The sequence below is a fragment of the Pagrus major genome, chromosome 17, assembly GCF_040436345.1.
Source record: "Pagrus major chromosome 17, Pma_NU_1.0".
Lineage (NCBI taxonomy): Eukaryota > Metazoa > Chordata > Actinopteri > Spariformes > Sparidae > Pagrus > Pagrus major.
The window spans coordinates 14,599,648-14,623,403 of NC_133231.1; the positions used below are offsets into that span (position 1 = coordinate 14,599,648).

General features: G+C 41.0%; 2 protein-coding genes across 7 annotated transcripts; both read right to left on the reverse strand.

The window, feature by feature from the left end:
- Positions 1-543: 543 nt before the first annotated feature.
- Positions 544-11,517, reverse strand: znf576.1 (zinc finger protein 576, tandem duplicate 1). Of its 5 annotated transcripts, XM_073486228.1 has the most exons (11): positions 11,488-11,517; positions 11,045-11,116; positions 10,404-10,922; positions 8,567-9,079; positions 4,133-7,764; positions 3,778-4,045; positions 3,251-3,448; positions 3,072-3,161; positions 2,772-2,946; positions 2,365-2,572; positions 544-2,269 (listed from the first exon to the last, which is right to left on the reverse strand). In XM_073486228.1, exons 3-11 carry the CDS (start codon positions 10,873-10,875, stop codon positions 980-982), a joined length of 6,846 nt encoding a protein of 2,281 aa, XP_073342329.1. In that variant the 5' UTR covers positions 10,876-10,922; positions 11,045-11,116; positions 11,488-11,517; the 3' UTR covers positions 544-979. The 5 variants fall into 5 exon arrangements, with proteins under 5 accessions (XP_073342329.1, XP_073342332.1, XP_073342331.1 ...); XM_073486231.1 differs by lacking the exon at positions 11,488-11,517 and having other exon boundaries at positions 4,148-7,764; positions 11,045-11,338; XM_073486230.1 differs by lacking the exon at positions 11,488-11,517 and having other exon boundaries at positions 3,072-3,158; positions 11,045-11,338.
- A 1,465-nt stretch (positions 11,518-12,982) lies between these two features.
- On the reverse strand, positions 12,983-23,135 carry LOC141011946 (uncharacterized). Of its 2 annotated transcripts, none has more exons than XM_073485307.1 (2): positions 22,759-23,135; positions 12,983-14,805 (listed from the first exon to the last, which is right to left on the reverse strand). In XM_073485307.1, exons 1-2 carry the CDS (start codon positions 22,874-22,876, stop codon positions 13,469-13,471), a joined length of 1,455 nt encoding a protein of 484 aa, XP_073341408.1. In that variant the 5' UTR covers positions 22,877-23,135; the 3' UTR covers positions 12,983-13,468. The 2 variants fall into 2 exon arrangements, with proteins under 2 accessions (XP_073341408.1, XP_073341407.1); XM_073485306.1 differs by lacking the exon at positions 12,983-14,805 and adding an exon at positions 16,939-21,308 and having other exon boundaries at positions 22,759-23,108.
- Between the last annotated feature and the right edge of the window lie 621 nt (positions 23,136-23,756).

Below are 23,756 nucleotides of genomic sequence, written 5' to 3' on the forward strand. Positions count from 1 at the left end.
ACTCTAAAATCTGCTGTATTACACATCGTAACCGGACAGCTACACTGTTATAACCATGGATTTGAACTTACCCCCTTTCTATTCAGTCCGGATCTATGGTTGATCTCTGTCACGTGACCCAAAACAACTTAGTGAGATTTCGTTATTTTCAGTCAGCGCTGTAACATTTCTGTTTACCTCCCTCTGTCACAGTCCCATGCATCGTTTTATATTAAATCACCTTTATATTAAATGTGGAGACCAAAAACACAAACTTGTCCCAACATTTGAAGTCCATTTCTAACTTATTTGCACCATTCTCCACTGGTTGTACCAAGCCCTGTTATTTCTGTGGTAACTATTAGCTCATGTCTCTGTAGATAACATGTCTCTGTATAGTGTATGTGTGTTACTATATTTTTACATTGTATGTGTGATACTGCCTTTGTGCAATGGGACTATATATGAACTACTCTTTATAAAAATGTCAGCCGTCAAAAAAGTGTATTGTGTCAACGTCTTCAAATAAAAAAAACAACAAAAACAATGCGTGTATTTCTTTCTTTTCTCTTTTATTGTTTTCTGAAATTAAATAATGTCAAATTCATAGAGCCAAAACAAGCTCATTATAGAATGTGAATGAGTTCAGTTTAAAATAAATAGTAAAAAAACATCGTGGTGTCTTCAATGTCAAAAATCATGTATGGCTATGAGTATTTTTTTTTACATTTCCTTTTGAAGGCAAATTCATTTTTACACGTGCTCAATGACATTATAAGCCACATCACAAAGCATTTGGGTTGTTTTTTTTCTTTACAACTGCAGCACAATAATCCTACAAAAGAACAACACAGCAAAGGCATCATGGAAAAGTTGTAAGGACAGAGCAGATACTTAGATTTTTTGATTAGCTGGGTTTACTTACACCAAAAGCACAGTTACATTCTGAACTAGAATGCAAAATGTTGAATAATAAGGGTGCAGTAGACTGTAGTGGACACTAGTCTTTCCCCAAACTCCCTTGATTATGGAAATTTAAAAAACAGTTGTGGTTGCGAGAGATACAAAGAAAGACACAGCACTTAAGGCATAGCACTCGAGATGTTCTTTGACAGTCCCCAAAACGACACCTGCCCCCCTCTCCTTCCCCAAGCTGCTCAGGCCAGTGGCCTGAACCATCGTACCGTGTGGCTGCATCCGGCAGAGGACTTTCCTCCACCAGCTTTGGTTTGGGTGTTTCATTTGTTGTATTGGCCTTCTCTGAGGGGGGTTGAGGGGGGATTGAGTCTTGGGTGTCAGAGCCACTGGAGAGGATCAAAGCCTTGGACACCTCCAGTCTAAAGGCCATGAGAGTGAAAGGTGCAGATGCTGCCCTGTGATCCTGTCTGTACAGGAGCCAGGAGTTGACCAAGGCCAGATCTGTTAGGTACCAGAGCACCGCTTGAGGCCAGCAGGTTGGGGCCGAGGCAGTGAGAGGGATGGTGTAAAGATTCAGTAGCTCTCTGTTGAGGTGAGCCGACATCTGGGCCTTCTCAAAGTTGTCAATGAGTGAAGCCATGTTCCTCTGGCCGTCCCCAGCAGTAGAAAGTATGAAGCCACAGTGTGACCTGCGTAACATCAGCTTCCCATCGGAGCTTACAAACTCATCTCCGATCTGTCCTCGGGCTCCTCCGACCCTACCCGCACCATGAACTCCAGCAACTAACAGGCGCTCGAGCATAGCAGGAGTGGAGAGTTCCTGTTTGCAAAGAAATACCATGCTACCTTTGGGGACCATTTTTTCTACAGCATCTTCTTTGCTGGCCAGACCCATTTTAAGATCCACGTGTAAGAGCAAACCGCTAAATCCAATTAACGTAGTACAGTGGAGAGAAGGTTTCTTATTGTGTATTTTCCCAGTCAAAGGAAGTTGATATTGGTCAACTGCATAATGACCGTCTCGTCTTAGCGACTGGCATCCCTCTTTGAAACGGCGCAACAATGGCTGAGCCTTCCACAGGGGATCAGTCTGTGTTTTTGAACTGTTCAGGTCTTCTGGCGTGTCCCCTTGCCTTTGCCCATCATTATGCTGAGAAATGTCACAGTGACTGCTTGAGAGATTTTTACCCTGCTGTACATTTTGAAAGTCACTGTCATGGATTCCTTCCAGAGCATTACCGTTGACTGGATCCTTCACAGGAGAAGCAAGCTTCAACCTACGAGATAGCTCCAAGAAACGGGACAGTGGCATGGCGTCAGCAATCAAGGGCACCTTAGTCAAGTCCTCCCAGTAGAGCCTCGCACTGGGAAACTGAAAAATATCAAGAAAGAAAACAAGCTTTTAGTGGTCTTTTGTCAAACTAACAGAGCCAACCTTCAAGAGAGGGCTCACAACTGAGCACAAACCTTTAAAGTTCCCATTGCAATGTGGATCCCAACAAACTGTGCAACCTCTCTGGCTGTGACAGGTCTGGGCATGTTGCTCAATTTATTTGTGCAACTGCCAATTTCTACCCAGGTATCCCAACCAAAATACTCGGAGAAGTAATCAATGGGCTCCTTTGTCCTGTTTTCTTCTATTGGTGTTTGAAGCTGACTCGTTGAAGTTGGCAAACTAAGGGAGAAAATGTAAAAAAGATCATGAGCACAACACGAGTGAGAACCACATATGGTACAAAAGCTAGCAATGACCAAGGTTTTTACATATATTTCAAGTTATGATAAAACTGCAAAGTATGACAATATTATTAAACTTCAATGTAATCGAAAAAATGTAAGGTTTGAAAACTAAAAAAAAGTAAGATGTATGGTACTTTTGAGATGTTTCATCTGGTTGACTTGTGCCGTTTGTTTGGTTCTTGTAGAAAAAGGCCATCACTTCTGCTTCTGAGTCAAGCTGAGGATCAGACAATTCAAAACCACCCACGTCCTCTTCATCTGAACTCTGGAGGAGAAACTCTTGGATGTCTGGTGGATGCTCTACCTCTGCTGAAAGATCAATTATTATATGGGGACAGGGTCTTTTTAAGTATGATGATCATTTATCATCAATAGCTTCAGCATGTTAATCAAGAAGCTACAAATATTGGTCATTTAAAAATAGAAAAACAAACCTTGTCCATCTGGAAAGTCACTGACCCCTGGTTCTGATAATAGTCCTCTTACTCTCATTTCCTGGTAGTCAGAATGGCTCCCTTCATCTGCTGTGAAAAGATTCAACATTAAAATAGTGGTCTTCCTATCATCTTTCATAAAAAAAGGGGGATTATCACTATAAAAGACAATGACTCACCTAAATTACTTTCTGTAGCTTGATGTTCTGTCTGCATAGCATCAGTGGATGTCCCAGTGGTTAAGTCCCCACTGTTTGTCTGAGCAGCTCCCAGTAGCACCTCCCTCTCCTCCTCCTTCACTGGGTAGAAGATACACTGGCTGGTATTGAATTCAGGGGTGACATGACAGTCCCTTGTTGTTTCTCCACTCTCTATGACTAAAAGGACAAAGCCAAAAACATCCACTTTTGAAACCATAAAGACCTCAAAGTATTTTACCGTTGGAAAGATGGCCCTTGCAAAGTTCCTGTTTAAGCCTAAAATTGGCATATTTACATCCCTTATTGTGTACGTATTAAACAAGTGCGTTAATAAGAAAGGATTGGGTGTTAGAAGGCCCCTGGCTGTAGCTCCATACATACTTCACAGACATGTGAGTGGTGTGGATTTTCTTATCCAACTCCCAGAAAGAAAGAGATTAATCATATTTCCCAAAATGGTGAAATCGTTCAATATAAATGTACCTAGAGTGTGGGCTAACACTCACATGGACTTGAGGTGTTTTCATTGACTGGCTCCACGTTCCATCGGATGTGCCCGGTGCCCTCCTCAGCCTGAACTTCATTCAGCATGAGAGTGGTCTCCTCCTTCACCAAAACAGTCCTTATATCACGATGGTGCTGTGGCTGCACGACTGCACTCTGTCTATTTTGACAGGTGGCTGCAGGCAGCAGTGGATCTGAGATATTCTCTTCAACCTTGATCTCCTGGCTCGCAAGGACTTGTACCTCATTTTCAGCGATGCCGTCCAAACTCTACAATGAAAACAAATGTAAGTTTGCATGTTGAATTCATTATTTGTTGTTAATGCAAGCCATTTGTTGGTACAATCAGCATCTCACCTGTCGTTGATTGACCTCAGCTGTCATCAGGCAAAGCTCCTTGTCAGCAGTCGCTCTTTGTCCAGAGGTGAGGATCTTCTCAAGTATGATGCCTGGAGACTGGTCCCTATCTTGTTCCTCTCCTCCCTGCAGCCCTCTTTTATTCATTACCTCCTCAACACTAGTGGTAACTGACTCCAGCTCAAACAGGCCTTGCACTTCAGGAGATTCCTCTAATGTAGATGTCATAGAAGGCAAAGACGAGGCAGGAGCAGTAGCTATGTTGGCCTCAACTTCAATAGTCTCTTGAACTCTTGGAGTCTTTGTCCTGTTCTCACCTGTGTCATTAATTTCTGAATCAGAGGTGACAGGATTTTTTTCGTAAACTACCTGACAGTCTTCCTGGTCTTTCTCCAATTCTGTTCCTCTGACGGTATCTCCAACTGAAACTGTCTTTGATATCACGTCCCTATTTTGACGACCTGCTCCTTTTTTCCTACCCTTTGTAGAATTCCTTGCAAGAGCTACTTTCCCTCCTTTTTTCTTCTGGACTAAGATTTCTTCCTCTTCTTCTTTGATCTCCACTTCATGAGTGGAGCATGACACAGTCTGTGAAGTTAGACTCGTTCCAGTTTCATCACTTACTCGCCCAGTGATTCCACCCTTGAAATTGCAGGTTTCATTTGATTCATTTTGGGAAACAGTATCTTCATGAGAAGTTGGATCATCTCTCTCATTCTGCTCCCCAACAGTTACTAAATTTACGTCAAGAAGTAAATCCTCTTTCATGTCTTCATTCGTTGAACCCTGAACATCAGCCTCAGAGCTGGCATTCTTCTGAGTACCTTCTTCTCGTGTGTCCTTATCTGATGTCAAAAGCTCTCCCGTCTCTGAAATTTCTGTCTTACTAGCAGTATTTAAAGGATATTCAGATATGAAATTTGGAGGAGTCTCACTGCTTTTCATTTGATCAGATGGTGAGTGTACCTCTGGAGAGGTATGATGTTGATCATCTGTTCCTGTTTTACTTCCACCCTTATCTTCATAGGCACTAATTTCAACATCTGAAGGAGGAATGGGTAAAGATGGGGATGGAATCAAAGATGGAAAAGAAACACTTCGCTCTCTGTCATCTAATGCCATCTCTCCTATCTCAGGCTCAGTATCCCAGTCAGTAGCAGTGTTAATCACCCCAACAACCTTATCATGCTGTTTTGGAAGCTGGTAAAGATCCAAACTGGAGACACCTTCAAAGACGTTCCCATTGGTATAAGTGAGACCGGGACTCTCTACAATATGGACCATTGCCTTGTGCTTCTGAAGGGACGAGACTTCACCAAATCTCTCCCCACAGTCCTTACACTCTAAGGCACGCTTGGAATGAGAGGTTATCACACCTTCAGTCTCCACTTTCAAGGAGGCTTTTCGTTTTCTAGTGGTCTTTGGCTTGGTGGGCAGTGTCTCGGGTGGTTGACAGGGAACCTGTAGGGAGGACAACATTGAAAGCGCTTTCTGGGTTTTTTTGGGTCTTCCTCCTTTTTTCTTACCTCCTGCTGTGAGATAATTTGTAGACTCACTTGTTGGATGTTTTAGTCTGTTGTCTTTGCTCTGTTGGGACATTGTTTGGGACTCATGAGCGGTAGTGTCCTGTGTCTGGGCTGATGCCTTTGAAGTGTCCAACTTGTAAACCTTTAGCTGGGGCTGTTTATGACCTTTCAGTAGAAGTAGAGCGTCTTGTGTTGTGTTTGGGCCAGGTATGTCTGCGGAAGCTGTGTTAGCCTTTTCTTTTTCCTGTCTTGCCAGGTTTTTCTTTTGCTTCCCATCCTTTGCATTCTTAGGCTGGTCTTTTTGCATTATTTTTGCTTGTTTTTGCTTTTTCAAAACAGGCGAGGCTTCAGTTTTGTTCTCACTTGTATGAGTAACACCCTTTGTTGCCACTTCTTTTTGCTTTTTCAGTTTATTTTTCCTTGTATCCTCTTTGATTTGTTGGGCAGGCTCCAGTGTCGATGGTGATTTTATTTCAGCTGTAGATATCAAATGTCCTGCTTTCTTGTCCTTTTTTCCCCTTCTTCCCTTTTTCTGCGATGGCAGTTTTTTTTCTGAGAGACTTCTTGTTGGTGTTTTACCTCTCATCACATCTTCCTGCATTGGTTGACGCTGCTGTGATGGCTTCTTCTGTTTCTTGTTTTTCTTGTCTTTGTTTTGTGGACCAAATTTAACGACAAGATGAGACTTTTTGGTTCTTTGGCGTTTGGCAGGCTGCGCATCAATTTGTAAATCATCCTTGCGTTTGGATCTCACCAGTTCTTGCATATATCCTTGAAAGATAAACGTCCTGGCTGGCTTTCTTTTCCGCACTTTCACCAGTTCTTGAGCTGACATCACATTTACAGGTAATTCTGATATCTGTGGCACCTGCTTTGTCTCTAGTTCTGATGGAGCCTCGTCTTTAGCAGAATCGTCCTCTACTTTGGACTGGTTCTCCACCTGCTTCTGACCCTCCCTGCTATCTACCAACAATTTCTCAGATGGGTCTTGTTCAAGTGGTTCTTGTTCAGCCCTTTCCTGTGTCTCTTGTGGTGCAGCTCCTTCCATCACAGGGTGAAGCTGATCCAGACTTACTGTTTGCATCTGTGAATCAACCTCTTCTTTGCGATTAGTTTTGGATTCATTTGGAGTTTGTGTAAGTGTGTCTGGTGGAACAAATGGATAAGGAGGAAGGTCCTGTTGTTCTTTACGTAAAGGTGTCAGCTCCAACTCAACTGTATGTGAAAGTGGTTGGACTGACAGGCTTGTCTCCTGCTCAACTATTGCAGTCTGATATGGAGAATGCTCAGTGGCTGCTACAAGAGAGGAGGACGGGATTTCGCTTTGTGGCATAGTTTGGGATTGTTCCAGCTCATCAGTTGGTATCAAAGCGGGGGTAAGTTCTAATATGACTGTTTGCTCAAGGTTTTGTTTGAGTATATCTTCCTCATTCTGACAAGCCATTTGATCCATAGGATCAGGCTGAATCGCACCAATATCGGGCTGTTGAAGAATTTGATGCATCACCTCTTCCCCAGGTCTCTCTGTTTGCTCAGTCTGAACTAGTGTTAGCTCTATATTTTCACCTGCTGCTATCTGGGAACCTAGCTCTGAAAATGAGGGGTTTTCCAACTGTCCATCTGGGGTAATAGGTTCCAGTATAATTGTTTGTTCCATTGGATCACATGTGTTGTTTGAAGGGTCCAATTCAACTGTCTTAAATTGTCTGTTCAGTCCCATAAAATCTATTTGTGGTGGATTGAGATTCATATTCACTGGTTCTGCCAGCTGTGATATCTGTTGCACTTCCAGTGGTGGGGCATGAGGTGGCACTTGCCCCAGTATGACAACTTGGTTCACTTTCTGCACATTTCCTAAAGATTCAATAAGTCTGCGAATCTGCTCTGTGTCAATATTAGCATCAACTTTTTGCAGAGGTCCATTGGGCTCCACCTGTAGTAGTGCTGGCTGGCAAATGGATATTGGAGTTATGATGGGTGTACTTGGGGGGGCATTACTGACTGCAGCAGGCAACGCTTTGTGCTTAGTTTTCATGTGATGTAGCCGTGTCTTGGTACTCTTGAAGGTGGCCTTGCATACAGAACAAGGATACTTTGGAGAAGAACCTAAAAACAATAAAGGAAGAAAGTTATGCATTGTGGTATATTTCCTGCAAGCCGACAGATACAGTTTGTTTCCTTGAATGTTATCATTTTTAGGGATGCAACAATAAGGAATTTCAGGGCCAATGATGATAACCAATAGTTTGTTTTGGCAGATGCGATAACTGGTGATATTAATCTTAGAATGTGCAAAATGTGAAGAGGACAACAATATTTTTAGATTCACAAGTTTATTTTTCTAATACACCATTACCACTAATTAAATTTTTCTTACTAGCGAATAATTTATTGGTTCCAGATATATCATGCATCCCTAATCATTTCATGATTTTGGATCAGAAAATGGGACAAAGAATAAGAGCCAAACTAGCAGTCATGTTTGGCTGTACAAAGGCACAGCGGTGCTTTACTCTTAATGCAAGTCTGCAGGTATAACAATATTTTTTCATCTTCATGTCTTAGTTAAGTGTGTTAGCATGTTTACATTTGCTTACACACTAAGTCCAGCTGTGGATGACGGGAATGTTATTAGTTTTGCAAATATGTTGTCATAAACTAAAATAATTAACTCATTTAAAATTTTACCAAATGATGGTGCTACATGACAAGTTATGGGCTCAATAATGTGGTTAAAATTCATCTAGATATTGTGCTCAGAACCACAAATGTGAACCTCATATCTGTGCTGGAAGAAATGGTAGGAGATCAACAAAATCATTACGATTCATTACCATGTCAATCTCTCATGGAAATCTACCGAATAGTTGTTGAGATATTTCAGTCTGAACCAAAGCGGTGGACTTACCATCATCTTTCTTCAGTTGTGCTTTAACTGTGGTGTCTCCCCCATTTCCTTCAGCTCCCTCTGGCAAGTGTGACACCATATGTTTCTGCAGAGCTTTGGACATGGTGAACCTCTTTCCACACTCCTTGCAAACATACGGCCTCTCTCCAGTGTGTGTGCGGCGGTGATACTTCAGCAATGTCATGGTTTTGCAGGGTTTGCCACAGTCGGTGCAGGCATACCCATCCAAGCCAAAATGAATCTTTTTATGAGAGGTGAGCTCAGATGATTTGTTGAAGGCCTGGCTGCAGATTGGACACTTAAAGGGTTTCTTCTCTGTGTGGGCTTTCTGGTGGGCCATGAGCTCTGTGGAGTTTGTGAAGTGGCGGTCACAGACATAGCAAGCAAAAAGGGCATTTCTCAGTATGCTATGTTCATATTCTGCCGGGTGGCTCAACTTGAGATGACGCTCTTTGCTCTTGTGATCACTGAAGATTATGTGGCATTCTATGCACTGCAGGGAGAGCTGAGATGCTGGAGGGAAACAGGACAGGAGGGGAATAATGTTTACATGTTATTTACATACATCCATATTCTTAGTATAAAGGAAAGTATTTGTAGAAAAGTAGAAAGGCTTCCACAAAGAAAAATGGAGGGTAAATATGGTGGCTTTAGAAACAGATAGGCACCTTCATAAAGTAAACACACAAAACCATTAGCAAAAGGAGACCCCACCACTTCTACAACTTCCCCTTACCAGCAAGACAGGGATTGATTGATACGTTACAGATCATTTGTAATCAAGGAGACCAATGACTGATATTTGGAACCAATATACTGTACATAGGCACTAAAAATAAAATAGTGTCAACATAATCAACATTTATTTGATAACGTGAGTTACTTTGCAGATTCAGATTTTTCAGTGCTGATAGGCTATTACTTGTGACATGTAACCAATCAGATAGCGTTGTGGGCGGGACATTAAGAGAGACCACAGAGTTGTGACTACAGAGACAGAATGTTGCATCAGAACCAAAGTATTGCATTTTTAAATTAATGTATTTTATCAGCAATCTGACACAAAAAAAAAACACAGATACCGGAAAAAAAATGGTGAGTATTGGTCCCAAAATTGTCAAAACTGGAGCTATCAAAGGGGAAGAACATGGACACCTGCAGTAGAGCCTGACCAAAACTGAACTTTTGAGGCAGACACTAGTATAGATATATGAGTTTAAAAATATGATAATAATATATAAGCCAATTGTCTTCATAAATGCATAAAGAAATAACATTTTGATGGCAGCTCTTTTAATTGGTTTATTTTGAGGAATTGTGGTCACTGCTCAGGGGCATCCCAACCAAAATATTAGTCAAGCTCTAACCTGCAGTGCTTTGTTTGGCTGCTACTGAACACCAGAAACTATTAGTGTACAGGTTTAGCCCAACTTGATAATGTGTAAGCATGGTAAAACAAAACATCAGTATTATTTCAAAAGCACAGTTCTTGTCTTGTAAAAGGAAACTGTAAAAATGAATTCCACAATAATGATTGTGCACAAGTAATTACTGAAGTAGTATTGTGTATTGTAAATCACAGTAGATTTCTTACGGTGTAGTACCCATTTACTGTGCGGACTGCCATGCCCATACGCTATCACATCCTGGGCTGAGATTTTCTATAACATCTGTACCTCTCAAACAGGAAATGTGACTTAGAGTTGTATTTGAACTTTCATAGGTAGTGCCTGGTCCTAAACTTAAATAAATTATCAAACGCCAAACAGGCCTCTCAACCCAAGCCCCATTCAGAGGGATATAACATAGAACAACACATATACACAGTAATACTCACATGTGAGAGGCATAGCCAGATGTTTTGACATGTCCATCTTCAGAGGATCTACCATCGCCTTCTTGGAAGGAACATATTTCCTACCATCACGTACACCTTCATCCTGTTTCTTTTCCTTTTGTCCATCACACCCAGGATTTGTATTCGCATCAGGTACCGGTTCAGTGGAGGCATTTGGCTTTGAAGCAGAGTCCAGCTCCATCCCTGCAGTGTTATCTGAGGGCTCAGTCAGTGGCTCATTCTCCACTGTCTGTATGCCCGCCACACTCGCAGGTGCTTCTGCCCGCGTCCCATTTTCCTGTGGTGTGACTGGTGTGTCAGTCTCAGCAGGAGCAGCTGATTTATTCTCCACTTTTTGTGCATCTGGTTCACTTTGTGCTGGCCGAGCTTCAGTCTCGTTGTCCAGTGGTTTCTCTGTGGTTGCTGTGGTCACAGGGTTTGGCCCCATGTTCAACTGGGTCGGACTCTGCATGGCTCCCTGCCTCTTGGCTTCTCCAGTGCCCCTTTTTTTATGTGTTTCTATGAAACCAGGTGCCACAAAGAAACACAGTGACTGTTAATTACACAGGTAAACCCAACACATACAGGGATACTCACTGAACATAACAACTACGCAATATCTTTAAATCGTTCAAACTTACTGAACTGCTGTTTACACAAGTTGATTTTCTTGAAGGCAGTGAGCAGCAGCTTTGTTATCTACATGGCGACAGCTGGGAGACCGAAGAATGAATGGGCTTACAACATTTGTATCACAAAAGAGGACTGACGGTACATGGAGGGCAGTCGTTTGAGGCTGTAGTATGACCCAAATCCAACACTTGAATGTGTATAAACACAGTGCTGTAACATGCTGATGATTCCCTTAAACAACACCTCCACATTAGCCACAGATACACAGATAATGGTAGCCCAGTTAGCTTAAATTCACCGATTTGCGGTAAAAATCGGGTTACAAACGTTAGCATCTCTGGCTTGTTGCTGCGCCAAAGATGCTAACTGAGTCTCTACGTCCACTCCCTCTGGTACACAGACACTCGTATAGCTGCTGTATGGTTGTAGGAGGATGCAGATTTAAGGTTACCTGGGCTCTTTCGTCCGCCCAAACATCTCCGCGTCGTTCCGCACAAAGCAATCACACAGAGAAGCTGCAGACATCGTGACGTCACGTCGGACAAGAGGCGCAGGGGGGTCATGGGAGTTGTGGTTTTTCCGGGTCAGTCCTCCACTCGTTCAACGGGTTTGTCCACTCTGCTAAAACTACAACACAACCAGACGACAAAACACAGCCAGTAATCCTGCTTTACATATTTTAGAATACATTTAGTGATACAGCAGAAACTGCAATGTTATTGACTGTTCAAGTCAATTTTGCTAAACTATTTTTAACAACTAAGGTCATTGTGAAAAAGTTCAGCTAATTGGTGGTGATATTGCAGCATGTGATGCTCCTCATAGGGATGGACCCATTGGAAAATCCCACCTCAACTTTTAATAATAGAATAATAATAATAATAATAATAATAATAATAATAATAATAATAATAATATGTCTATTTGCACACTATGATGCACCAAAAATGCTACAACTGTTGATATTTCAGTATGTTCTATTAAAATTTAGCTCATATTTAATGAGCTAAATGCCTGCTAGTGTATTGCTTAAATGTGTAGCTCTTTTCTGTTATGTAATTCATCCATAACATTGAGTGTTGTAGAAACAACAGTAGAATTAAAAACTGCTCAGTAAGGGAAGCTGATCAACTGTGTATAAGCTTATAATGACAGGATTATAATAATGAGATTGCGTGTAAGTCTCTTGAGCTCCATTAGCTCACTGTATTAATAACTCGGCCATTACCTACAGTACAAACTCAAATTTACTAAGTGCTGATTGTGGTGGACTGATGAACCATACAATGTGAGCTTATAGCAATGGCTTTATTATGAGCTGTAAAACGCGTGGAAGTTCCCTCTCTTACTATGACTGTCATTCATTATTAAATATGAAGTATAACCACTTTCAAATCTATGTTATTATATCTTAATTATGCTTCAGCTCCTAATATGACCGTCAATGACAAGCTAGTTAGAACATAACCATTTTAAACGCTCTTCAGAGAAGGAAAAGTTTTTCAAAAGGCTTTTTTTGTTTGATTGTTTTGATATAATTTCTAGTTTAGTTTTACTTGTTTGTTTTTTTTAAGCATGGAGTTATTCATTAGTTATTTAATGAAATGTTCAGATTTTGTCTGTTTTCATTTTAGTTTGCCACAGGTGGTAGTTTTAAAAAGGTATAACATTAAAAAGTTAGTTTATATTGATTTCAAGAACAAGTATGTAAAAAAAATTAAAAAATATAATTCTTATATAAATGTTTTAATAAACTCTCCGAATAAGTAACGTTGGTAAAGCATGCTAGAAAAAGGCAGTGCCTAATAGCAAATATGAATTCAGACTTTTAGCTTGACATTATTCCAATCACAACTCAGATTAGAGTCATCAGTACATACACTGCATTGTGTAAGAAGTCTATAAAACATTATCTGCCCCCTGCACATAAAGACAAACGCTATAAGCATTTTGAATTAATTTCATTTTATTCAGTTCCACAAGTAGAGGTCAGAATTTTTATTTCATTTTTACATTTTCTCCACATTTTTTCCCATTCAGTTCACAACAATGTTTTGCAACAACCAGTTTTCATGTCAGTTCATACATCACAAATACACATTAAAAACCTGTAGTATAATCTTATAGCATCAGGCATGAACCGTTGAGGCTTGCAGATACTCGTACATAATCAATGTCATGAATATTTGTCCTTAATGTAGTGTAACAGTAACAGTGAGCAAACAGGCCAAGCACAGTATATACACATAGATTGATCAACAATAATTGCCTGCCTTTGTTTCGTATCCCTAAACATTCCATCCTTAAGAGTAAGAAATGTAAATATAAAAAGGATAAAAGCTATTGACTGTCCCGATGTGTATCAGCTGCACAGAGAGTCATTATTGTGGTCACCAGAGTGAAATAATAAATGCTTCTGTAAGCTATCAACCCTAAAAATTATGCAGTGGCATAGGCAGCTCCCCTGTAGCATGTTTTATATAATGCAAACGCAGCTTCTCTACTTCATCAAATCCCATATCACATTCACAACACTCCCATTCCCAATACTTATGCTCTCTGTGCATGTGTTTCTCCTGCGACACACTCTTGTTCAGCTCCTGTCCTGCTCGTGGCTCTACAGTTCTTGATTTCGACTCATCAGTTGGATCAGATCGAGCCGAGCCAGGCGGGTCTGAAGGCCTGAGGTGATGCCCAGGTTCTCCGCAGTCCGACTCATCAGAGTCTGTATAATCCTCAATCTCAGCATCCTCGCATGGCTTTTGAGTTTCACTTTTCTCCATGCGTTCTTCCTCTCCCAGCATGTTTGTATCCATTTCTGTCTTCACTTCAACACTAGTGAGACCAAGTTTCTCCTTTTTAATAGCTCGCTTCCCGCTGGATCCAACAGAAACTCCATGATGCCTTTGTCGGTGTGTCATTAGATTTCCAGCAAAAGTAAAGCTCTTCCCACAGAGGTTGCACTGGTAAGGTTTTGCTCGAATGTGGGACTTGTAGTGATTAATAAGCTGTTTGGCCATCTGGAAGCCCTTGTGGCAGACATTACATATATGTGGCTTCTCAATGTGACACTGCAGGTGTTTATCCAGTGATATTTCATCACTGAAGCCTCTGGCACAACTTAAACACCAAAATGGATTCCGTTTATGGAGCTCAACGTGAACCTGCCATGACTGTGTAGAAGTGAAGTCTCTGTTACACTGATCACATCTGGGAGGTTTAGATTTATCAGCCTTGGATTGGATTGATGGCGGCATGTGAACTCTCATGTGACCTCGCAGCCGTGCTGACCTGATAAACTTCATTCCGCAGTGTGGGCACTCATATTTATGTAGATTCTGCTCACCCTGACTTTTTGTTGTGGATGACCGGTTTTCATGCGTCAGTTGGTGTTTTTTGAATGAAACCATGTATGTATAAACCTTACCGCAGACTGAGCAAGCATAGCCCCTCGGAAGTTTCTTCACTGAGCCAACTCCAACATCTTGTACAGAGCCTGTGGGAGTTGTTTGCATTGAACTGCTCTCGTCACAGCCGTCTTCTGCATCACCGCCCGTGTCTTCATCTCCATCGTCTCCGCCCCAGCAGTCCAGCTCTGCTTCAGGATTCCTGCTGTCTTCCATCTGTGCGTCTTCTTCTTCCTCCTCCTCCTCCTCCTCCTCCTCCCCCTCCTCCTCGTCCAGGGCATGCTGGTGCAGGTGAGTCTCAAAGACTTCACGGTTTGTAAATTTCAGTCCACAATCCCTGCACGCATGGCTGGACTCATTGACTACAAAAGAAGAAAAGGGAAAAGTTTAGATTTTTTATGATTAAAAATATTAACAATTAACAAAGTTATTGTAAGTATACAGAAACAAACTAGCAGATATTTAGATAGATAACTTTATTAATCCCGAGGGGAAATCGGGTATCTTCTGATTTTAAAAATGAATCTATATGATGTTCCAGCTAAAATTGTGCAGTCTGGTAACAGGTAAAAAAAAAAAAAAAAGCCTGGTCATTACCGATAATGCAACAAATGTTTAATTGCAGCAGGTGAAACTTACAAGATTGAGTCGTGGCTCTTCTCTTCGTTCACAGATGGGGGACAATTACAACTGTGTCAAGTCTTAGCACTCTTCATTAAATTATTTAAATCTCAGAGAATTGCAGAATAAAACATTTCTGTATAGTCTGTTTGATCATGTCTGTGAAGCAAGTAAATTATCTTTGGAAGCTGGAGTGTACCTCTCATACAATACTGTTACTGCAACAGCTCTGTGGGTGGGATTTGATAGAAAGCACAATGCTTACATATTTATTTTAAATTAAGAAAAAGTGTCTAAAAGCAATAACAAAATTAACATTTTTAATCTTAAAAGAAGGAAACGGATGACTTTTGTGATTATTAATGATGAGAACACAATAGTAGGTGGAAAAATGAACAATTTGGCTTAAATCGTGTTACGCTAATTCAGCAATTTTATTTAATAAATTATTATTTCATCGTTTACAGACAGAAAAATTAAATCTAATTATCAATTGGCTAATTAAATATGCATTTAATGCATTGGTTAACCTCAAATTTGATTAAAATGTAACACAATATAAAAGTCTGAATATTACTATTCTGGTTGCACAAAATATTTTCCATGAAGATTTCAATCTAAAAATTACATTTAGGGTCAAACTTAGTTTTTAAATGCAATTCTGCTTTAATCAACATGCCCTGATATTAACCAAATACACGACCAGTACTAATTCGTCTGAAGACGTGAGCCAGAGGAAACAGAATCAGAGTGATGAAACACACAGATCAATGAAACTGAGGCTGAATTAATGACACAACTCAATAATTCAAGCAAAAGTTGATCAGTTTATTTTTAACGTTTTAGAGAAGCTTTTCTTCATCGTTACAGAAACAGCAAGTTAAACAAGTAGTCAAAAGGTTTATTGGTCATCTAGAGGAAAGAAAAAAAAAAGATTTTCATAAATTAATCTAGCAAAGTACCACTTCTTGTACAAAACAAATACTTTTTCCCACTGCATAAGTGGTACAGTAAACTAACAACTATCTTAAATCAACATAAACCTACTTTAGCTGAAGTAGTAAATATAACCTTTAACAGCTTAGAAACACTGAAAAGGAAAGAACATGGGAGCTTATACATCAATTAATGCAGAGCGAATTGTACGTAAATACAATTATTTAATAGTGAACATTGTTTTATGGTATTAGCTGGTTGTAAAGGTTAACAGCAGGACTTCAAATAAACAGTGTACATTCATAAATTTGATATAGCTTTTCTGCAAATAGGACCTTGTTGAGTCCAAGCAAAATTGAAAGACCGGCAAAATTGTATATACTTCTTGTGCAGAATTATTTCAATGTCCTCTCAAAAATAGTGTCAGCAGCACTTCTCATTTTTCAGTGAATGTTTAAATGCATGAGGACAAACATGCATAAATGTTTCTGAGCTTTTGTCATATATCTAGATATATAGTTCAACTTGCGATCACCAAAGAGATCAAGAAGGCTCAATTGACAGGTCTATTCCAAACGAGACCAAAGCAAAACCATACATTTGTGTCATCTAAAGGATTTTTTATCCATCGTTTGTACATATTCTAATCCAGTGTAAAGGAAAGCCTGAGAATAGGAACATAACAAAAGAAAAAAATATACAAAGGATCTCAAACAATATAGAACCAAATAGGGAAAGCACTTTTACACTTAGCCTAAACAAAAGTCTAACAAGGACTGTTTTAGCTCAACACATTTAAGTAGTTCCCTCTAAAAAAAAACAAAAGCAAAACAAACAAACAAAATCTACAATCTACAGTGTCTTCATTTTTAATCCTTTTCAGGTTGTTTAGTATAATACACTCCACTGGCATGTTTCATATACTGTAGTGCTGGTGCAAATCAGTTTCTTCTTGACAAAAAGTAGTTCCACATTCAAGGCATGTAAGGCCATTAGTATCTCCTGATGAGACAGCAGCAGGGGCATCACTCTGCATTTCTGAAATCACCGATACATTCCTGGTGATGATCGATAAGGTCCTGTATTTCACTGAAGGTCCGAGGGCAAATAGAGCAATGATACGAGTCATTGTTACAGTGTTGAGTTTCATGTTTTTGTAATGCAGATGGTGAAAGAAAGGCTTTGCCACAATGTTGGCACTTATGGCTACTTTGTGACTGGATGTCTGGGTTGAGCACAGGTTCGTTCATGGAGGATGGAAAGGACTTCCCTCTGCTCTCAGCAGAGGCGACATTGGGTTTTAGAGGCTTTGAGGTCATTGCAGCACTCAGCCTGTAGCGAAGCTCAGTGGGAAGACGACATCGGACTTCGTCGTGCCAGGCGAGGTGCTGCTGCAGCTGAATCTCAGTCCAAAAGCCGTGGCAGCACAGGGCGCAACAATAAGGCCGGCTCTTCGCCTTGGTCTTGTGGGTTCCTAATTGTTCCTCCGTTTGGAAAGCTTTCCCACACTTATCACACTTGAAGAGGCATTTAGCTGTATGCTCCGACAGACGGCTAAGAGGCGGGGAAACCTCAGCCATGGTTTCAGGAGTCTGGGGCTCCTCTTTAGACTTTATTACCCCCAGGCATACTTTCTTATGGTCGAGGAGGGCACCTGCAGAACTGAACTGCTCCCCGCAGTCAAGGCATGTGACAGATTTCAAAGGCGGGTCTGATCTGATTTTCTTCTTTCCTCTGCCATCAGGGATATTTTTCATCACTGCAGTGCTGAGTACAGCCGGTGAATCTGCTGTCTTTTTTACTTCACTGCTTGAGGCAATTGACTCCTTTTTAACACCCAAAGGCAGCCGATTTTTGCCTTTAGTCCTCTTCGAATGGGCCTGCCATTTGTGGGCACGCAGACCTCTTGCTTTGGCAAAGGTCATAGAGCAGAGGGGACACTGGTGAGCTTTCGGCTTCAGTGTCTTTGAAATGGACTCTCTCCCACTGAAGTTGACTTCAACCTGTTGTGCGGCTGGATCAACCGAGGTGAGCCCGTCTCCTTGATGATCTGCAGCTTCCACAGTGCCACTGTGCTGATTTTCATAGTGAGCAGCCAGAAGTGAACCTTGCACAAATGTTTTGTGACACAGTGGACACGAAAACTCTGAAATATGTGAACTCTGTGTGCTGTTGCTCTCCACACTTTTGTTTGAATCTGGCTCAGTTTTGGTTTGGCACTGAGGATTAAAATTCTGGTGGCGCTGGAGAACACAAAGGTTAAAAAACCGTTTGCTGCATTTGTGGCACTGAAAAGGCCCGCCCTCTGTCTTGTGGCTAACAGACAGCGAATCCTCATCTTTTAGCAAGGAGCGTGAAAACTTCTTTTCTTTGTGCCATCTTTTATGGGAGCCGAGAGCTGAGTTGGAGATGAACCGCCTCCCACAATCTGAGCAGTGAAACAGTCCTTTAGTTGACTCTTCCTGTTTGGGTTTCTTAAGCATTACAGACATGGACAATTTTGCTTTTGTTACAGATTTGTAACCCTCAGCATGAATTCTTTTATGAAAATTCAAAGCTCCAACCACTGAAAAGCTTCTGTCACACTTTTTGCATTTGTATTTCAAATCAGTTCTACTTGGGTTTTCTAAATTGTCGACAATCATTGGATTTTCCATCTTTAGCTCCCCGCTGTCTGTTTCATTTACTTCAGCACTGACTGTTATTTGCTCAGAGCTTTCTTGTGTACTGACATCCATACTATCCTCATGTGATATCAGTGTATCAGAATTTTCAGAGGGTTCGGTCTTACAATCGACTGCTTGAGGGTTTTTTTTGCGGCAAAGTTTTTGATGAGCCCTCAAAGAGGCCTTGCTGTTGAAATGTGCGAGGCATGTTGCACATTGGAGATCCTCTAGCTTAACAGAAGATCTTGGTGATGATGTTGAGTGCCCAGTCTCGTACCCGTGGCTTTTCATGTGAAACTGAAGCGCTTTGGCCCGTGAAAACAGCTTGCCGCAGTCGGGGCAGCTGTACGTGTTCTTTTTCAACTGCTCAACCTGATGTTGAAAAGATTTAACGGGCGGTGGGAGCAACTGGTCACTATGCACGACCTGGTGTCTGAGGAGGCTGGAAAAAAGACGGAACGACCTGTTGCACAGTTCACATTTATGATTTCCATTTTCATGTTTTCGCTTGTGCATTGCCATAATGCCCTTGTGTCGGAACTTTCTACCACACACTGGACATGCAACCTTAATACTGGAGCGTTGATGTCCATTGACAGATCCTGTGACCCCTTTTCTTAGCATCAAATCTGCACATTGAGTCTGACTTTGCTTGTGGTGGGAGTAAGCTCCTAGAGACCAGAAACCCTTCCCACACTGTTCACAATGATAAATCTTTGGGCCTAGAAGGGTTTTCTTTGGATTGTATTCTTTCTTAGCAACAGAAATATTCTCTTTCTTTTGTGCAGAGCAGATTTTTATATGGTTAAACAGGGTAGCTGCATGCGAATAAGACATCATGCAATCTGGGCACTGGAATTGCTTTTTTTTGGGATGATGCAACTGATGACAGACTAAAGCAGACAAACGTGAGAAGGATTTACCACACTCATTGCATGTCAAAATTTTCTTCTCTAATCCATCTGCCTCGTTTACCACATCATCGCTTGTGTTTTCACTCTTGTGTTGCTCGTGTGCTGCATCAGTACTGGCTTCGTGGTCACGTGTGTCACATGTGTAAACTGCCTCTGACTGACCTTGAGTCTGTTGTCTCCTCTTATGAATGCCATGCCACATTCTGTGAACACGCAGTGATGAAGCACTAGAAAACCAACGGTAACACTCGGGACAATCAAATCTTTCCTCTGTCGTATTCTCGGCTTCCCTCGCTATCGGTGCACACTGCGCGTCAGCTACCTCAAAGTCAATTTGTACAATTTTTAAATCCATCTCTGGTTTTGAAATAGTACCAGCGCCACCAGGGGAAACTCCAGTGTCATTGTCATCTCTTACTTCCTGATCGGATTCACAGAGCAGCTCAAGATCAGGATTCAAGTCTTGGACGGGCTCATCCTCAGATTCACTTGCACTAATCACCTGTACATTAAAGTCCCCAAGTTCATAACTCTCCATGTCGTCATCAGTGTCATTTACATGCGAGTCTTCTTCAGCCGTACTGGGAGGAAGAAGATTTACAGTTTCCACTTGAATCTGTTCCGTCTCATTTGTTTCGCTTACTGAAGTTTCCTGTTGAGGCAGCAGAGAGGTGCGCATTTGGGCTTCCTTCTCTGTTTCTCTGAAAACATCTGTATGGTGAAGCTGATGGGACTGGAGTGCTGAAGCCCTGGAAAACTTGAGCCCACAATCCTTGCATTCAAATGCCTTCTTCTGTAGCTGACACACTTGATGAAGAAACGACTTTGCCGGGGTCTCATCACTGTGCACCAAACGCTGATGCCTGTAGTAAAACGTTAGAGTCATAAATACTTTTCCACATTCCTCACATGGGAACCTTTTTGCTGCATCACTTGCTTGATTAGCATGCCATCGCTGATGGTTGAAGAGGGCGATATGGCCACTGAAAGCCTTGTTACACTCACTACAGTAAAAATCACTGGAGATTTTCTTTGGTTTTTCAATTACTTCTGCTGGAGTGCACTGACTGTTACGGCTAAATCGTTGATGTGTTTTAAGTCGCATCATGGCAGTAAAAGCTTTACCACATGAGCACTCAAAAAGTTTTTCAGGAGTATTATCTGTTTGGTTTTCACTGGGCTTGGCTTCAACTATTGACTCCTCAGTGTGACATGCATTTCCTGAACCCCTGTTTCGTGATTTAACTAGTTTTCCCTCGTGACAACGACGATGTGCATCGAGAGCTGAAGCGCGAGAATAATTCCGTCCACAAGCCTCACACTGAAATGACTTCTTTTTCAAATGTTCAAGGTCATGAAAAACTGATTTGGAGGCTTGTCTGTGTGAGCGCTGGTGGTTGAGAAAGTGTCCGATCACACCGTAACATTTCCCACAGTCTGGACATTCATAGGTGTGCTGCTTTGTTGTCCCAGGATTAGCCAACTCCTTTTGGGAGGAGTGCCCGTGGTTCTTCTCCATGTGCGAGTGGAACTCACTTTGTTCAACAAATGAGAGTGAACATAAAGTACAGAAATGAGCTGTGTCACTGTCCATTTCTGCATCCTTTAAACCATCCAACTGGTCATCTAAAAACACCCTTTCTTGTGGGTGCTGATGGCGATGCTCCATGTAGGCAGCCTCCTCTCTGAAGGCTTCTCCACAATCTTGACAGCAGAAAACCCCAACCCCTAGAAATAGAAAGGGGAAAATAGGAGGTCAAAGCCACTCCTGTTTCCAGAGAAAGAAAGTCAGAAAAAAAAAAAAAAAAAAAAAAAAAAAATCACAAAAACACAGGTGCACATCATGTCTTTATTTCAAAAGGTCAATAGAGTTTACAGTACAGCCACACACATTTGGATCTGGAAATACAACATTAGCCATAAAGAACAAAATACTCAAAATACACTATGTCATTAAATTACAGAGGGGCTGAAAAAGTGCTTAAGCCGAATGACCTCTGTCAGGTTCAATCATCCAGTGATTCGATAGGATTGCTGCAGAACATGTTGTATTTTCAAATACGCAAACGTTACTAATAGACTGTACTATCGCAATCAAATCTAATGGCACTACTCCATTTGTAATTTAAAAAGGATACAGAATTACTTATTACTTTATTATTTGTAAAGTGCTGTTAATAGCTCAAACATCTAGTTCAAGCAACCATACATATGCATGCCCATTAAAGCTGTTTTTTATTGCCAGGTGATGGCCTGCGCGCATCTAGAAAGGTTGGACCTTAAGTCTGGTATCACACACATAAGTAGAGGAGGAAGCAACAAGATTCAAGATATTCTGATGCTGCCCTCATGTGGCGTGTAGCAGTCATGTTTTTGACACTGAAAAGTAAGTCAATAATATGCTTGGAGTGCAAGCAGTTAAAATAGTTGTCTGTGCCTGACGACAGAAATAGATGCCAAAAACCTTTAGTACTCCTTTCAACAACGATGACTGCTTTTTTGTTTTTGCACTGCTATGCCAAGGAAAAACAAACATTACTGCCTCCCCTGCCTTCATCATTTAGGTCAGTGTACTTGACAACTGGTTGTTGTCCAAGGTTGAGTCAAAAGTGGAGATGCTGTACATGTGAAGCAAATATGCTCTACTACTGAGCGGCAACCCACACAAATGTTAGTAAATGTATAATAAAACTTCTGTATTCTGTGCATTATCCTCTCTGTATCAGAGAGTAAGACCGTGCTTTTGTGGGCTTTTTTTATTGTGACTCGAGTGTTTTTTAATCACGAATCGAATAAAAAACCCTAACAATAAGTTGATTGTGGTTAATTCTATTGTCGGGATTATCGTGAATCGAGATAATCGTGAATATCCTCACAGGAATGACTTGAAAAAGCTGTCTAGCTCACTGACTTACAGTCCTATGTAGGTTTTCTGAATAATTTTGAATTAGGGCTGTTGCTGCATTTGTTCAATGAACAGCACTGAGCAAAAAACATGAACATGAAATAGCTAAAAGACCAGACATGGACATACATTACTGTAAGCTTTGTGCATTTGGCGCAATGTTGATGTTATTTCATGTCCCTACGCTGAAGTTGGTCTAAGAGGTCACTGGCGTTAATCCTGAACATATAGCTGATGCATTGTTAGTTATGCAAACGTTTAATGGATACTCACCATCAGCGGTGTCTTCAGCCGATGAACCGACGTTGTTTTCAGATGCTCCATCCTCATCGTGGGGTCTCTTTTCAGCTCCGTCCTCTGCGACCGCCGCGGCAGCAGCAGCTTCGTCCATCTTGGCGTGGCTCTGTTTGGCTGTGCTAGCTTACTCTAGCTAGCGCTCGTTAGCTTAACAGCGCCAGCGCTGTTATAAAAATGTATTTTCTTAACCGCAGTCGCTCAGCACAGAGCCGGGTGAGAAGGAATGATATAATAAAAGAGTATGCTAATCTAGTCCGTTACCACATAAAAAAGCAGCATTTTGTAATGTTTTTAGCAATGCGAGTGGTGATGAGCAGCACAGCTAGCTCCCTCTCACACACATACACACACCTGCGATGTGCGCGCGGCGGTGCGTCCATGGGCGGAAGTGATTCTTCTTCGTGTGTTGTGTTTCCTTCAGGCAACACTGACGATGAGGAGTAGCCAGACTGCAGCAGTGTAAACATTACAAGTGTTATCCTAAACAGGCTGAGCAGATTCTAACTTTAATGTGTATGTGTATGTATGAATGTATTACATGTGAATTTATATCTGTCTCTCCAGATAATGCTTTTTAACTGAACTTTATCGGTATTTTATTTTGTTCATTATGTTGTGACTGTCTTTGAACTTATCTGTATAGTCTTTTATTTGTAAAAGTACTCTGTAACCTTGTTACAAAAAGGTGCTATCTAGATAAAGATTATTATTACTTTTATTATGATTATTGTGATTATTACTACTACGTCTACTACATAAAGGGGTAGAATTTAATGAGTATATACTCCTTGTCAAACATCTTGAGAATAATTTTATTGAACATGTTGTATAGGTTGTTTGTTCTATAATTTTTGACCTTGTTTTTTGGAAAGCTTTTTATTTTACTGTTTGATTTCTTTTGTTTAGAAATTATTAACCTATTAATATCATAGACGAGTGTTATCTGTCCCCACACCATCACTGAGCATTTATGA

Excerpts from the sequence above, each read along its gene's own strand:
- znf576.1 (XM_073486228.1), bottom strand. The coding sequence starts at position 10,875 with ATGCAGAGTCCGACCCAGTTGAACATGGGGCCAAACCCTGTGACCACA. Across the intron at positions 2,947-3,071 it reads TGACTTTCCAGATGGACAAG|CAGAGGTAGAGCATCCACCA; the intron begins GTTTGTTTTTCT and ends TTGATCTTTCAG. Across the intron at positions 2,270-2,364 it reads TTGCAATGGGAACTTTAAAG|TTTCCCAGTGCGAGGCTCTA; the intron begins GTTTGTGCTCAG and ends GATATTTTTCAG.
- LOC141011946 (XM_073485306.1), bottom strand. The coding sequence starts at position 22,876 with ATGGACGAAGCTGCTGCTGCCGCGGCGGTCGCAGAGGACGGAGCTGAA. Across the intron at positions 21,309-22,758 it reads GGCTGAAGACACCGCTGATG|GGGTTGGGGTTTTCTGCTGT; the intron begins GTGAGTATCCAT and ends TTCTATTTCTAG.